The following is a 13,455-nucleotide window of genomic DNA, read 5'->3' on the forward strand; positions in this document are numbered from 1 at the left end:
TCAGGGTGCACCTCCAGGGCCTGGGGCCCTGCCCTGGGGCCTCCTGGGAGACCTCTCGGCCGTGCCAGGCACATCCCCCCTGGAGAGGTGTGCCCGGGCTTGGGCAGGCTGCTGGCCGCTGGCTCCAGCAGGGGTGTGGGGTGCTGGGTCCCTTCCCGCTTCTCAGTTTCTAGTAGGTTCGGGAAACACATTGCTTCTTGCTGCCTGTGGCCCTGCTGCCCCTGCCAGGTGCGAGGCCACTGGCTGACTTCTCTGGGAGGTGCGCACAGCGAGGGAGCGGGACCTGGTTGTTGACGGGGCATCTGGCCTCCACGAGGACGGGGACATGGGTGAAGACTGGGCTGTGGCGGGCGGGGCCTCCTCACTGATACTTGGGGGACTGGAGAGGTGGGGTTGTGACCTGGGCTCGGCCCTGCCAGTGGCGGGGGTCAGCTGCCGTCCTGAACTTGGCCCTGAGTGGCGGAGTCCTCGTGCCGTCAGGGGCTCAGGGGGGGGCTGCAGGATGGCTCCGTGTCCTCCCCGCCTTCCCCCTCCACCCGCTGGGCCCGGTGACTTGGGACTCGGGAGAGCGTGGAGCGAGGGCCCTGGCCTGTGGGGGTTCGGGTCCTGGGTCTGCACTGACCGTCCAAGTGGACAAGGCCACATAGGAACCTCAGTTTCTTCCTCTGTGACTCTGGGACAGTAGCAGTGCCGACCTCCCTCCCCAGAGCGCAGCCTCCGCTCCTGGCCGTCTGTCCGGGAGCCTCCCCTGCACGGGGCGGACTCCTTGCTGACCTTGCTTCGGCCGGGGACCCTGCCTCCCTTCCAACACCTTTTGCTCTGGGACGCTGGGTCGCCAGGCCCTGGTGTCCATGGCGGCTGTGCTGGCTCGGCCATCTCCGTGCCTGGCTGGGCGCGGTCTGTCCCCTGTCCGCAGCCTGCCGCTCTGTCCGCCTGGCTCTCTGCATGCTGCCGCCGCCTGGTGCTGGCTCTGCTCTCGGTGACCCTGGTTCTTCTTTTCCTGTTTCAGGCATGAGCCATGAGCCCAAGTCCCCTTCATTAGGGATGCTTTCCACCGCGACCAGGACCACCGCCACCGTCAACCCCCTCACCCCCTCGCCACTCAATGGCGCCCTGGTGCCCAGCGGCAGCCCGGCCACCAGCAGCGCGCTGTCGGCCCAGGCCGCGCCGTCCTCCAGCTTTGCCGCTGCGCTGCGCAAGCTCGCCAAACAGGCCGAGGAGCCCAGAGGTAAGAGGCGCCAGCTGCGCGACGGCGAGACCAGGAGGCAGACAGGTGGCGCTGCCCGCCCCAGCCCCTCCCTGCCGCTCCCCCCCGCCTCTCCTTCCTCGGCCGGGGCTGCCGGGGGGGGCTGCTGGCCGTGGGACCACAGTGGATTTAGGGGCTGTGGTGCCCCACGTGTGTGTCGCCGAAGCCCCGCCGAGCGTTCTGGGTGGCCCTTGCCCAGTCAGCTGGCGCCCCGGCTCAGGCCTGCCCATCCCCAGTGGAGGGGAGCAGGGGGTTTCTGGACACACTGGGGTCCAGAGCAGTGTCCCCATCCTGCCCCATCACCTGAGTCCCAGGGTGCAGAGGCCTGCCTTCTGGTGACACCTGGGCTCAGACCATGTGACCCGGGACAAGAATTTGTCCCTTCTGAGTCAGTGCAGGGAGGCGCTCTAGGCCCTTCCAGCTCTGGCCTGGGGCACATCAGAACCCGAGGGCTGCTGATGAGCAGGAACAGTCGTGGCCAGGACTGCTGGAGACGGCCCTGTGGGTGGCCCCCAGAACCCCAGGCTCCTCCGAGGCAGGGGCTGAGGACACAGGAAACCTGGGTGACTCTCTGCCGGGGCTGCGTCCCTTGGGCCTCCAGCTCTGTGGAGCAGGTGTTGGCCCTGACCAAGGGGCCAGGTCTTTCGATTCTGGCTGTCTTCTCTCCAGGTCCCTTCTGTTGCCTGGTCATCAGGAGCAGCATGGGGAGAGGTGGTGGGTGCCTGTGGCGACTCTCCCTTCCCGCCCCCTGCTCACAGGGTGGAGGTGGGGCTGCTGGGAACCCTCCGCCCTGCTACCGGGCTCCCTGGCGGCACCCAAGCAGTCCCCCTGTCGGGAGGCCAAAGAGCAAATGCCTGGAGGAAGCGGCTCCCTAACTCGAGGCTTGCGGGGAGGTGAGCAGGTGTCTGCTGTGGCCTGGGCGGGGACACAGCAGGACACTGAACTTGGAGTCCAGGCTGGGCCGTCCCAGCAGAGGCGCAGAGGGCAGGGTGAGAAGCCGCTGGGCTGGAGTGTGCCGGTGACTTCTTGCAGGCCAGGTGCCGGCTTCAGGGGACAGTGCTGCACGGAGAGGCCATGAGGCCTCCTCCCGCGGCGGGGAAGGGAGCAGGCCTTGTTTCCTCGGCTGCCCCAGCTGTCCGTAGCGCCCGGCTCCAGTGGTGGGCCAGCATGTGGCTCAAGTGTCAGAGCCTGCCCGGCCTCCCTGGCTGGGAACTTGGTGTGCCTTGTGTGCAGGTGGCTGGAGGACAGGCACTGGCCGCGGGTCCCTGCTCCCTCTTGACGCTGACCTGGGGCTCTGGTGTCCGGGACCTGGCAGCAGAGAACCAGAGCAGGTTTGCAGGCTGGTGGGGCCACTGTGTGACAGGCGCGTCTGTCCCCACTCTGCTGATGTGTCTGCTCGCTCCCCTGGGTGAATGACCCCAGGAGTGGGACCAGCACCTGTGGATACTGACCAGTGCGAGAACCCAGGACACCGTGGTGTGGCCAGGCCAGCGCCTCGCCTCCCGTTCTGATGAGATCTGGGGCTTGCTGGGGGCCACAAGCCATCCCGAAGCCGTTGGAGCTCCAGGTCTCCATTCGGGCAGCCCCTGATTTTCTGTCACCCCAGCTTGGACCTTGCCGTGCCCTCTCTGTAAAGTAGGCAGTTGTCCCTGAGCGGGCTGTTGTCCAGGTGGGGGCCTGAGGCTTAGGAAGAGGGGGTGCAAGTCCTGTGCTGCTTCAGTGTGGGGCTTCCCTCGTAGACTTGGAGAGCTGGGGTGAGGGTGCCCGAGACCATGCCCTGCTGACCACCTCCCGTGGGGGGTGTGCTGTGCTCTGGAAGCTGGGCGTGGCGTGGGCACGCGGACTCGGGTCTCCCCACGCCTTCCCACCTTGGCTGGCTTCTTGGATATGATTCACAGGGGAAGAGTCGTCACCCTGTGGAAGCTTGTGCTGCAGTCATGCCCACTGTCGTCCAGAACATTCCCCTCCCTGCCCTTGGCTCCCACAGTGGCCATGGACCTCGCCTTCTGGACTGCTTGTTCTGGACATGGCCTGCTCCTGGGCTGTGTGGTGGGAGACTGGGCCTGTGCTCTCCCGTGGCTGAACCCCAGAGGCCGGCCTGTGGGTCCCCAAGCTGGATGTGTGGGAGGGAGGTGGCCTAGAAAGGCTCTCCCTCCGCCCCACTGTGGCCACTGATGGAGCGCCTGCTGTGTGCCCGGCCTGAGGTCTCCGCCACAGTGTGCCACCCTGGGTCCCTGTCAGCCTTGGCAAGTGGCAGAGGGGCCATTCCAAACTCTGAACACTTGTGCCCTCACCATGGCCTGTCACGTGTCCATGTCTGCCCAGATGGGACAGGAGCCGCAGCCATTGCCAACTTCAGCTGCTGAACCCCATGCTCAGGAGTCTGGAGTGAAGGGATGGCCACTTCCTGGGGGTCAGGAAGGCGTGGAGAGCCAGCAGAGCTGTGCCGCTGCCCCACAGGCCCGGCCTGTGCCCTCTGTCAGCCCCGGGGCCTGGCTTGAGCCTGCGCGGCTCTCACCTCCATTGCTCAGGCTGATGGTGTCCTCATGGAGTCTTACGGGGGCAGTATAAAAACACAGTTCTGACAAAGCAGATGCATACACCATTTCTCATCCGCCCTCTCGGGGAGGGCTGAGGCTGAGGACCGGCGCAGCAGCCCTCTGCGGTTTGCAGGTGGGCCTGGTGGAGGGCGGGGGACCCACCTGACACCTTGACCTCCCTGCGCTCAGCAGGTGGTGGGCATCTGGACTCTGGTTTACACCTTTAAGAATCTGCTGTGTGACCTGGGCAGGTCGCTTCATCTGTTGGAGCTACTGTTTCTTTGGATAAGAGGCCATCCCAACACCCTGGGTTGCGGTGATTCAGCGAGGAGGCCCTGGGGCCACAGAGCGCGGTAAACAGGGACCGCAAGAGGCTCATTGCCCTAACTACCGACCCCCACCCGCCATGGAGGCACCCCTCCTATTCCCACTGCTCCCAACTGCTGCCATCGTCCCCACCACACTGTTGGCTTCCCTGGAGGGCCTTGGCACCCTGGGGTGAGGAATGTCCTCCGTCGGGCTTTGTGCTGGGCTGGGGCCTCTGCTGGCTGCCCTCCCGTCACTCTGCTGTTGTCTTCTCATCCTGGGAGGAGGGGGTCTGTGCCCACGTGGGTCCCTGGCTGGACCCCTGGCTCCTTCCTAGTGACAGGCCAGGGGCCCCTTGGAGCTTGTGTCCTGGGCCTGTCCCACCTGGGCTGCTTGGCCCAGGCCATCTGGGGAGGCCCCAGGTCCTCTGTCGTGCAGGACAGGGTCCCTCCCCTTCTTGGTGCGTCTGAAGTCCATGCCTAGGTGTCCCAAGACTGGGCTTGGGCCCCAACCCTGTGTCCCACGCATTGTCTTTTTTTTTTTTTTAAACTGTTTTTTAGTTGTAGATGGACCCACACTGTCTTTGTTTGTTTTTCTGTGGTGCTGAGGATTGAACCCAGTGCTTCACACATGCAAGCCAAGCACTTTGCCACTGAGCCCCAGCCACAGCCCCCGTGTACTGTCTTGGAGTGGCTTTTGGCCTGCTTTGAGTGCCTGGCCTGCCTTGTGACTTGGGGATCCCCAAACCATTGTGGGACCTACTGGTGCTTGTGGAACCATTGACTTAGCGGCATTGGGTGCCCAGAGGTGCTCCTGGGCCCTGTTGACTGAATCGCTGGCCCTGTCCCGCAGAGGGCCAGCCCCCCGAGCCCTGGCCCCTTCCCTGCCTGTGTGCGTGGGAGGGGGCCGCTGCCGGCTGGGCCTAGCTGTGAGGCGGTCTGCTCGCCTCCCAGGGGTGCAGTGCCTGTCTGCTGTCAGTGGGCTGCAGCGTGGGGAGCCCGTGTATCCTCAGCTGATCTGGGGAGGCATGCATGCCTGGGGCTCTGTGCCCCTCTGGTCCCCAGAAGCACATGGGGGACAATCCAGCCTCTCTGCCTGATCTCCCTGAGTCCCGGTGGCCTGGTCCTCACCTGTCCTCCCTTGAGGGGCTTCTTGGGCTTAGGCCACGTCCTGAGCCTTGCTCCCTTCACCCAGTCGGGGGCTTATGCACCTGCCCATGGGAGCCGGAGGCCCGCCCTGCTGGCACCTGCCCCAGGCTCAGGCCCTGCTTCTGCCACCACAGAGCAGCTTCCGACGACACCGAGTGCTGGTGATCAGCCGTGTCTGCTGGCTGCCTGCCCAGTCTTGTCACAGCCTCGCAGGTGTGAGGGCAGGCAGGTCTGGTGACTGTTGGGTCCCTGGTGCCACCTGAAACCAAGATGTTGTCCCTCGGTGGCAGTGACCAGACACCAGCCAGGCTCCTTCCCCAATGCACTGGCCAAATCCCCAGGGCTGGGCAGCGGGTGAGGATAGGCAGGTGGGGAGCAGTTCCCAGAGCCTGGAGGGACGCCCAGCAGGTGCACCTGCAGGTCAGGCTGAGGCTACTGCCATCCAGTGGTGTGGCAGGACAAGGCTTTTGTCCCACCGCCCACACCCCTCCCCCAGAAGTCCATCTCTTTTAAAGACAACAGCAAAAGACTGGGGTGGGGGGCTGGCCCCCTCATCTGAGTCCCATCCCTCAGCACAGTGTGAGTGCCCCGGGCCCTTCTCAGCCCTGAGTTCCCAGGGCCACCACCTGCTGGGCCCACCTCCCCTACACCCTGCTAGCAGCCCCACCGTCTTGGGTGCCCTGGGATGATCCTTCCTGCCCTGGTCTGAGCGGCTGGTGTCTGCCACAGTTCTGGCAGATCCTCGGTCCTGATGTGTCCCAAAGCAGAGCCCACACCTTCCCCTGCTGGTGGGTTCTATGACTGGCTCGTAGGCACAGGACAGGGGCCAGCACCCACTGACAGCCCCTTACGCAGCTGGGTGCTGCGGCCTCCAGCCTTCGTCCCCTCTGCCCAGGTCAGCGGTGCTCTGGCTGGCACGGCAGGTGGGGGCAGCTCTGTCCAGTAGTGGCATATGGCAGATACCGAGTGCTGCCTGGCTGGCCCTCCCAAGCCCTGTGGGTCATGGCAGGCGTCGACTCTAGCCTTGTGTTGCCATGCGGCTGTCCCTGCTCTGCCAGGGACCGGGGATTCCAGAGGGTCACTTACTCAGGCAAGCTGGTGTCTCATCTGCTCTGGCCCCTATGCGCCCGCGGGAGCCGCAGCCCTCCTCCCAGCAGGCCCCAGTGCTGCCTGGCTCCTGGGGCCGCCCTCCAGTTCCACGGGGTGCTCTTCAGGTGCAGGAGGCCATCTGGAGCATGGTCTGGCCCTGCTCCTCCCCACTCATCCCGTGCCACGTCTGGCAGATGGTGCCCTGCAGGTCCCCAGGTGCTCTGGGCACCGCTGAGTCTCCGGGGCTGGGCAGCTGATGAGGATGGGCAGGTGGGGAGCAGTTCCCAGAGTCTGGGAGGGATGCCCAGCAGGAGCCCCCACAGCAGGCCGCCTGCCCAGGGGGCTGGAAGGTCTGGGGGAGTGTTGGTGACTGCCCAGATGTAGTGTGGTGACCCTAGAGGAGCAGCCTGGGGCACAGCAAAGCTGCCAGGAGGACTCTGCCCAGAAGCTGCTCAGAGGTCACCCAGAGACCAAAGAGACCTGACAGGAAGCACTGCTGGCCCTTGGTTTCTCCACTGGTTGAAAGCAGGGCCTGGGACAAGGGCTGGGCAGGGACTCAGGTGGCTCTGTCCAGCGTCTCTCCGTTGTCTCTGTCCCAGCGTCCCTCCGTTGTCTCACAGCACTGGGACGAGGTGTAAACCACAGGCACGCCCGCCAAGCCACCTGATGTCCTGACCCTGCCAAGCTCTGGGCTGCCCTGGGCATGTGAGGAGGCAGCCCAGCAGGACGTTCCAAGAGCCCTCGTTGGGGGGTTCTGGTGCACTTTGCTCTCTGCTGCTCTCCGTCACTCCTAGGTGGGGCGGCCACATGCAGAGCGGGGTCCAGTCTGGGTTCACAGGGCTGCGTGGAGCTTCAGCTCTGGGCCCCCGCCCCTCAGGCTCGCTGTCACTGGCTGAGCCTGACCAGGCCGAGACCTGCCCTCCGCACTCCTGGGGTGCCCCCAGTCACCCCACCGCCTGGCCCGAGGTTCCTTTGTCAGGAGGTGTGGTGCCGCGGTCGGGGCCTGGCCAGGCAAGCTGGTGTCCGTGAGAGGCGGCAGGCGCTGCTGCAGCTCTGCAGCCCCGGCCCATCCTCACGGGCTCCCGGGCTGGCTCTGGGGTCTCAGCTGTTAATTACGTGTGCCGTCGGGCTCGGTGCTAATCTGCGAGGTCAGACAGCAGAGGTGACACGACGCGCTCTGCCTCTTGTCATCTGCAATCCGGCTCAGTTTCATTGACTAACTCCTGGCTGAATGCTGCCAGTTAATTACAGTGGTGGCGAACCCTCCTGCTCCAGCCGCGCAGTGAGAACGCGGGCCGGGCGCCGGAGCGGCCTTGCTAATTGGCAGCGCGTTGTCGGGCATCGATCGCTGCTGCTCACGGTGGTGCGCAGGGGCCTCCCGCCTCGGAGGGGATCAGGCCGCTAATTGTTGATGGCCTCCCCTTGTCCAGCCTCAGATCGGCCCCTGCCCGCCCTCCCATCGCCTTCCTGGCACTTAGAGGCCGCGTGAGAGGTGGGGGCGCAGAGTGGGCCCGGGCCAGCAGCTGCTGTGAGGTCTTCTTTCTAGAGCGAGGGCACAGAGGGGGTCTGTGAGGCTTCTGGGGGCTTGGAAGTGGCTGCTTCACCTGCCCCTGGCCGTGGGTGCGTGAGCTCCACCCTGGCCTGTTGGTGGCTCTTGGTCTGTTGGTTTTGTTTCCTTCTGGCTCTGGAGCATGGACACCCATGTTCCCTCCATGTGGGGAGAGTGTGTGCAGACAGGGGCCAGGGCTTGGGCCGGGTACGCCGCAGGCCTTGGGCAGATGTGGCGCTGTTCCTACTAGCTGCCGGGTGGGCTGAGTTCAGGGGTCCCCTGATAAGGAGCCTATGACAGCCTGTGCCGTGAAGCATCACTCTGCCACAGGTGAGGAGCTGGTGTAAGCCATGGCACGCTGCGCGGCACAGTCGCCAGGCACTGGGGCCTGTGCGTTCGAGGGATTCCATTTGCAGGAGGTGCAGGCAGAGGGGCCGCTGCGGGGGCGGGGCGGGGGCGTTGCTGGCGGTGCAGGCTTTCTCTGGGGTGAAGGGGCATTCTCAAGTTGGTGACCACAAGAACGTGGGGCCGGTGTGGCTCCAGGTGTGGGTGTCACCCCTCCACAAAGGTGCAGGCCTGGAGATTTCCAAGGAAACACCACTTTTATTTTTGGAGAAAAAAGTCTCTTGAGTTTTGTTTTGTTTTTTTTCCCCAAAAGCTTAAAAATGAACTTTTCAAATCAATCCAACGTGTACAGACAGACGTCCCTTGCTCAGTCTGATCGGGGCCTGCCATGGGTGTTCTGTCCCAGTACCCAGGGCCACGTGGTCACGTCGAAGCTAGTGAACGTCTCAGGTGTGGCTCAGTTGGCCGGGCGCCCTGGCGTGTTGGGTGGGGCCGGCAGCGCTGGCCAGCACACTCTGAGGCTGCAGAGGGGCACTCTCTCCGGCGTCGGGTGAGGGTTCAGGATGCCGAGCCTTCCCTGGACTCGGGCCAGCGTTTCTCTTCATGGGGTTGGTCAGGGGACGGCAGCCAGCTGGCCTTCCAAGAACCTTGGGATATTGCCAGGCCTGGCTGCGTCAGCCCTGTGCCTACTTCCTTGCTGTCCCTGGAAGCCACTTCCCCAGGTGGGTCTGACCAACCAAACCGGCTTGTCTCCAGCCATAACTCTCTGCCCTGGAAAGGACACCAGGGGAGACACTTGGCTCTGGAGCTTCTGGCAAGCTCTGAGCCTCTGAGGTGTCAAGTGTGGGTCTGCACCTCAGCCTGCCCTGCCCAAGTTGGGGTTTGGCCAACTTAAGTGTGCAGAATTCTTGGGGTGTAGGCAGTGGCTTCCAGGTCTGTCTGGAGAATTGGGGGTTGGTTTGTGCCTCAGGCAATGGCCCTCGGGCCTCACTGCCACCTTGACCAGGGCTGGCTGGGTGGGAGCCTGAACAGGCTCCCTGAGCACAGTGTGCTGCTTGGCAGCTCTGGGCTGTGGCCTGCAGGGCTATGGGGACAGCTGTGGCTGCCCTGCACAGTTGTGCAAGATACACACAAGCCTAGGGAGCCCTGTTAAAGAGACCAGGGCCACATTCCTGCAGAAGATGTTAGGACTGTGCCGAGGGAGCAGGGTGCCTCCTGGGTCTGCATTGCTACTCTACCCCTTGCTCAAGTAAGGTTCTGTCCCGATGTAAAAGCCCCTGGTCACACTGCTGAGGCCACCCTCCTCGCCTTCTGCCTGACCTCTGCCTCGACACTGAGGGACGGGGGCTTCTCTCTGGGGTGCAGGGAATGTTCTGGAAATGGATGGTAGTGTTTCTGCAGCGTGGTGAACATCCGACCCACTAGCTTTGGGCTCTAAGATGGTGACTTACCTCGGGGTTAAGTTTAAAGATGAACATCTGCTGGTGACCTGCAAGCCTCAAGCCTCCTGGACACTGGTGTTGGCCTCCTGGGCCACCCAGTCCAGGTCCCAGCCCCCAAGGACACGCAGGCCCTTGCAAGAGTTGCTGGTGGGCTCGCTGCAGCTCTGCTCAGGCCATGTGCACAGCCCTCCTCTCCTGGAGCCAGGACAGCTGGTTGTGGGACAGGGCTCCCCTGGTAGGGTGGGGGTGGCACTAGAGCACGGCATGCTTTGGGTTTTGCTGTCCCAGCCCGTGGGGCAAAGGGACCATGGCTGAGCCACTGACCAGGTCTGGCGTCTCTGCCCCCTCCTGTGTATGGGTTGGGAGGCTTCCTGGAGTGGCGGTGGTGCAAGGTGGGCCTGGCCCCGCTCAGCTGCTGTGTTCCTTCCACAGGGTCATCGCTGAGCAGTGAGTCGTCACCCGTGTCCTCTCCAGCCACCAACCACAGCTCCCCTGCCAGCACACCCAAGCGTGTGCCCATGGGTCCCATCATCGTCCCCCCTGGGGGCCACAGTGTCCCCAGCACACCTCCGGTGGTGACCATCGCCCCAACCAAGACTGTCAACGGGGTCTGGAGGAGCGACAGCCGTCCGGTGAGTGGCATCTGAGCAGGGCAGGTGCCTCCCCAGGGAGAGGACTTCCTTGGCTTCTGCTGGCTCCAGACTCTTAGGTGGGGTCAGAGCTGGCACCTCACTCTGAGCCCCGTCTCCTCTGCAGGGGCCTGACAGCAGCACCCTTGTGCAGGGGGGCCTGAGTGACCCTTGTGTCACCTGCTCAGGTAGCCAGGACAGAGCACCTCACCTCAGGCTAGGCAGCGTAAATGTGGTTTGTTCCCCACCATGCTGGAGAATAGTGCCCGAGGTGGGGCTGTGGGCAGGGCCTGTCCCTCTTGAGGCCTCTCCTTGGCTTGCACATTGCATCTTCTGCCCGAGTCCTGGTCCCTTCTTGGGCGCCCTCCAGTCATTGGACCAGGCACACCTTAGTGGTGTGCACAGTGTGGCCTCCTAGGCCCCATCTCCACGTGCAGCCACGCCCCAGGTGCTGGTCAGGATGGGGGGCTGCTCAGCACTTGACCTGGCTCAGACCTGGAATTGAAATAGGAAGAGCTGGCTACAGCCCACCAGGCAGGAAGTCCCGCGGTTTCCGCGCCTGTCTTTACATTGGAAGCCCCCAGAGGAGGCCTTTTCCTGACATGGGGGCTCCTTTTGTGCCTGCAGCCCCTCACCCATCTCACTGGTGACTGCCTGTGCCAGGGAGCCCAGGAGCCCAGGGCCAGGCTCTGCCACGCACCCTGGTGCTGGGCCTAGAGGGGCCCTTCCTAATTAAGAGCCGTCTCATTGGCAGCAGGATCTGAATTTTCTGCTATGTTCCCGGAGGGGTGGCCCTGCTTGGAAACGCTAATTAACGCTTGGAAACTTCTCCCCTGCGCCCCCTCCCTGTCTCCCCTGCTGGGCAGGGTGGGGGTTGGGCTCAGCAGCTTGGTCATCACCTTTGCTGCTCTTGAGGCAAGACAGGAGCCAGCCTCAGGCCACAGACCACCCTGCTCCAGGGTGGAGACCCCCAAGGATTCCAGCAGGAGTCTTGCACCCCCCTAGGAATAGTTAGCCCAGGCAGGACTCCCATCCTGACGTGGCCTCTGCTGACCTTGGCTTCTTGGCCTGGAGCCTCACTTGCCCCTGGAGCCCTGTCTGTGTGGCTTCGCTCCCCACCAAGTGCAGCTTGGAAAGGGAGGACAGGAGGGCCTGCTGCCATGACCCGAGGGGCCTCGGGGCCACCTGAGAGGGCCAGTCCTGGAGAAGGGAGTTGAGTTTTCCTCTGGACTTCTCGCCACACACTCCTCCCCTGGGGGTCAGAGCCTTGACCTTGCGGGGAGGCAGGAGACCAAGACACAGGTGCTATTCCTCCCTGCTGGTGACTATGGCTCTTGCTCCCACCCGAGAGCAGCCTCCCAGGGACACCTGTGCCCAGCTGCAGACCAGAGCCCTTACCCCAACCCAGGGTGCCTGTGAATGCCCCCACACATCGCAGGGGCTCAGTGGCATTGCCACATGCCTCCTGCCCAGAGCAGGCTCTCCCGAGGAGAGTCCCTACTGCCTCAGAATCGCTCAGTGATCCTGGGGAGGGGACCACGAGAGAGCTGTGCTCCAGCAGTTCACCACGCGGCAGCTGGTGAGCCCCTGATGCGGAGGGAGGAGGGGAGGGAGGAGGCGCCAGATGAGCAGGTGACGCGCGCTCACCAGCGGCACAAAGGCCCAGTGGAGAGCCTAATCCTGTGGGAGAGGCCTGCCTCCCTCCGTGTGGCCACAGTTGGTATGCTGGCCCTTTCTTCCCGGGGGTTGCCACTGTCCCCGGGAGTGCAAGCTGCAGCAGGAGAGGTGGGTGAAGGATGGTCTGTTCAGCAGCCAGCAGGGCCTTCCCGCCTGCCTGCTGTGGGGCCTCCCTAATCACCAGGGGGGCTCCCCTCCCTGCCTGCCACCTCTTCGTGCAGCTGCGCCCACAGCCGTTGCCCAGGAGTAACGAGCTGCCCTGCAGGTGCACCCTGACCATCTGCAGCAACACACACGCGCACACACACACACACACACACACACACACGGGCCACCACCGTGGAGTTGTTGGGGGCCACCCAGGGCCCGCCTCGCTCAGGATGAAGGTGCTGCCTTGTCACCCGCTCTTCACCCAGTGAGGCCCAGCCCGCTGACCCAGTTCTCAGGTGCCCGGTGCAGGCTTGGCTGGGCTCCAGGCAGAAGGCAGCCGCAGGCATGTGGGTCTAGCTGCGGAGCCCCCTGCCCTCTGAGTACGGCCCTCCCTCGGTTTATCCTCAGCCAGGGAGGTGCCATCTGGCCCAGCTGCCTTCAAGCAAGGCTTTGTCCCTGGCTAAGGGGAGAAGGGGGCTGGTGGGGGCTGTCCTGACTGAAGTTCTAGGGACTGTACCCTGGTCCCAGAGGTCTCTGAGGCTGTGGCATCTGGTTTGGCCCATCCTAGGTCTTAGGCACAGGGGTGTCTCCATCCTTTCCCCCACCCAGGACCCATTGCACCCTGGTCCTTTGCGGGGAGGAGAGAGAGATGCAGGGAGCCCCACTTGGGAAGTGGCCTGAGGACGTTGGTGCAAGGGGCCAGTGAGGGGCAGGGCACAAGCTGTGAGGCCCAGCCCAAGTTCATGCCTTACCTGCATCCTGTCCACCTCTGTGGCCAACCACGCTACACCAGGCTGGGCTGACTGGCATGTGACAGTGGGGGAATTGAGGCACAGCAGTCAGGGACTAGACAGGAGCCATTTCCTAAGACCAGGTGGGAGCCCACCCTGCTGTAACTCGGGCAGCTGGAGGATCCTGCGGCTGGCACGGGACAGCCGAGTGTGTCCCACCCTGGAGACCTGCATGACCTGCATGAATGCCCCTTCTGGGAGGGCAGGTCAGAGGTCACGAACGTGCAGGAGCCCTGCAGGGAGCCGAGGGCCTGCCGGGCACAGAGAAAGGAGCAGATGTTGCTACTCATTAAAAATTCCAATCAGCGACCTGTCTCCTTCAATTAGTTGTCACTGACTGTCCTGTGGAGAGCGCGTGCTGGGAAGGTAGAGGGCAGGAGGGGCCTCCCTGTCTGTGCAGGGGCTGGCTGGGCTGTGGTGCACCGTGCCAGCCTGGCCTCTGGACAGAGGAGAGTGGCACCGGGAGGGGCAGGCTGGTCAGGCTCCAGGGCAGGTGACAGGCTCAGCACCTGTTCCTGCTGGTGCAGCAAGGAGCCAGTCGCA

The 13,455-nt window shown here is 64.0% G+C and overlaps 1 protein-coding gene across 10 annotated transcripts in view; it reads left to right on the plus strand.

Moving 5' to 3' along the window:
- Positions 1-13,455, plus strand: part of Gse1 (Gse1 coiled-coil protein) — a 304,272-nt gene that overhangs the window by 272,401 nt on the left and 18,416 nt on the right. For 7 of the 10 annotated variants that reach the window (XM_058576019.1, XM_046434610.2, XM_046434609.2 and 4 more), the window contains 2 exons: positions 1,010-1,228; positions 10,098-10,297. In XM_058576019.1, the coding sequence (XP_058432002.1) occupies positions 1,010-1,228; positions 10,098-10,297 (419 nt within the window). The remainder of the gene's footprint in view (positions 1-1,009; positions 1,229-10,097; positions 10,298-13,455) is intronic. The other 3 variants (XM_046434611.2, XM_046434615.2, XM_046434616.2) reach the window with 1 other exon arrangement.

This window comes from Marmota monax, unplaced genomic scaffold (assembly GCF_021218885.2).
Source record: "Marmota monax isolate L192 unplaced genomic scaffold, Marmota_monax_Labrador192_F-V1.1 WCK01_AAM20220418_F8-fsc00024, whole genome shotgun sequence".
In the NCBI taxonomy this organism is placed as follows: Eukaryota; Metazoa; Chordata; class Mammalia; order Rodentia; family Sciuridae; genus Marmota; species Marmota monax.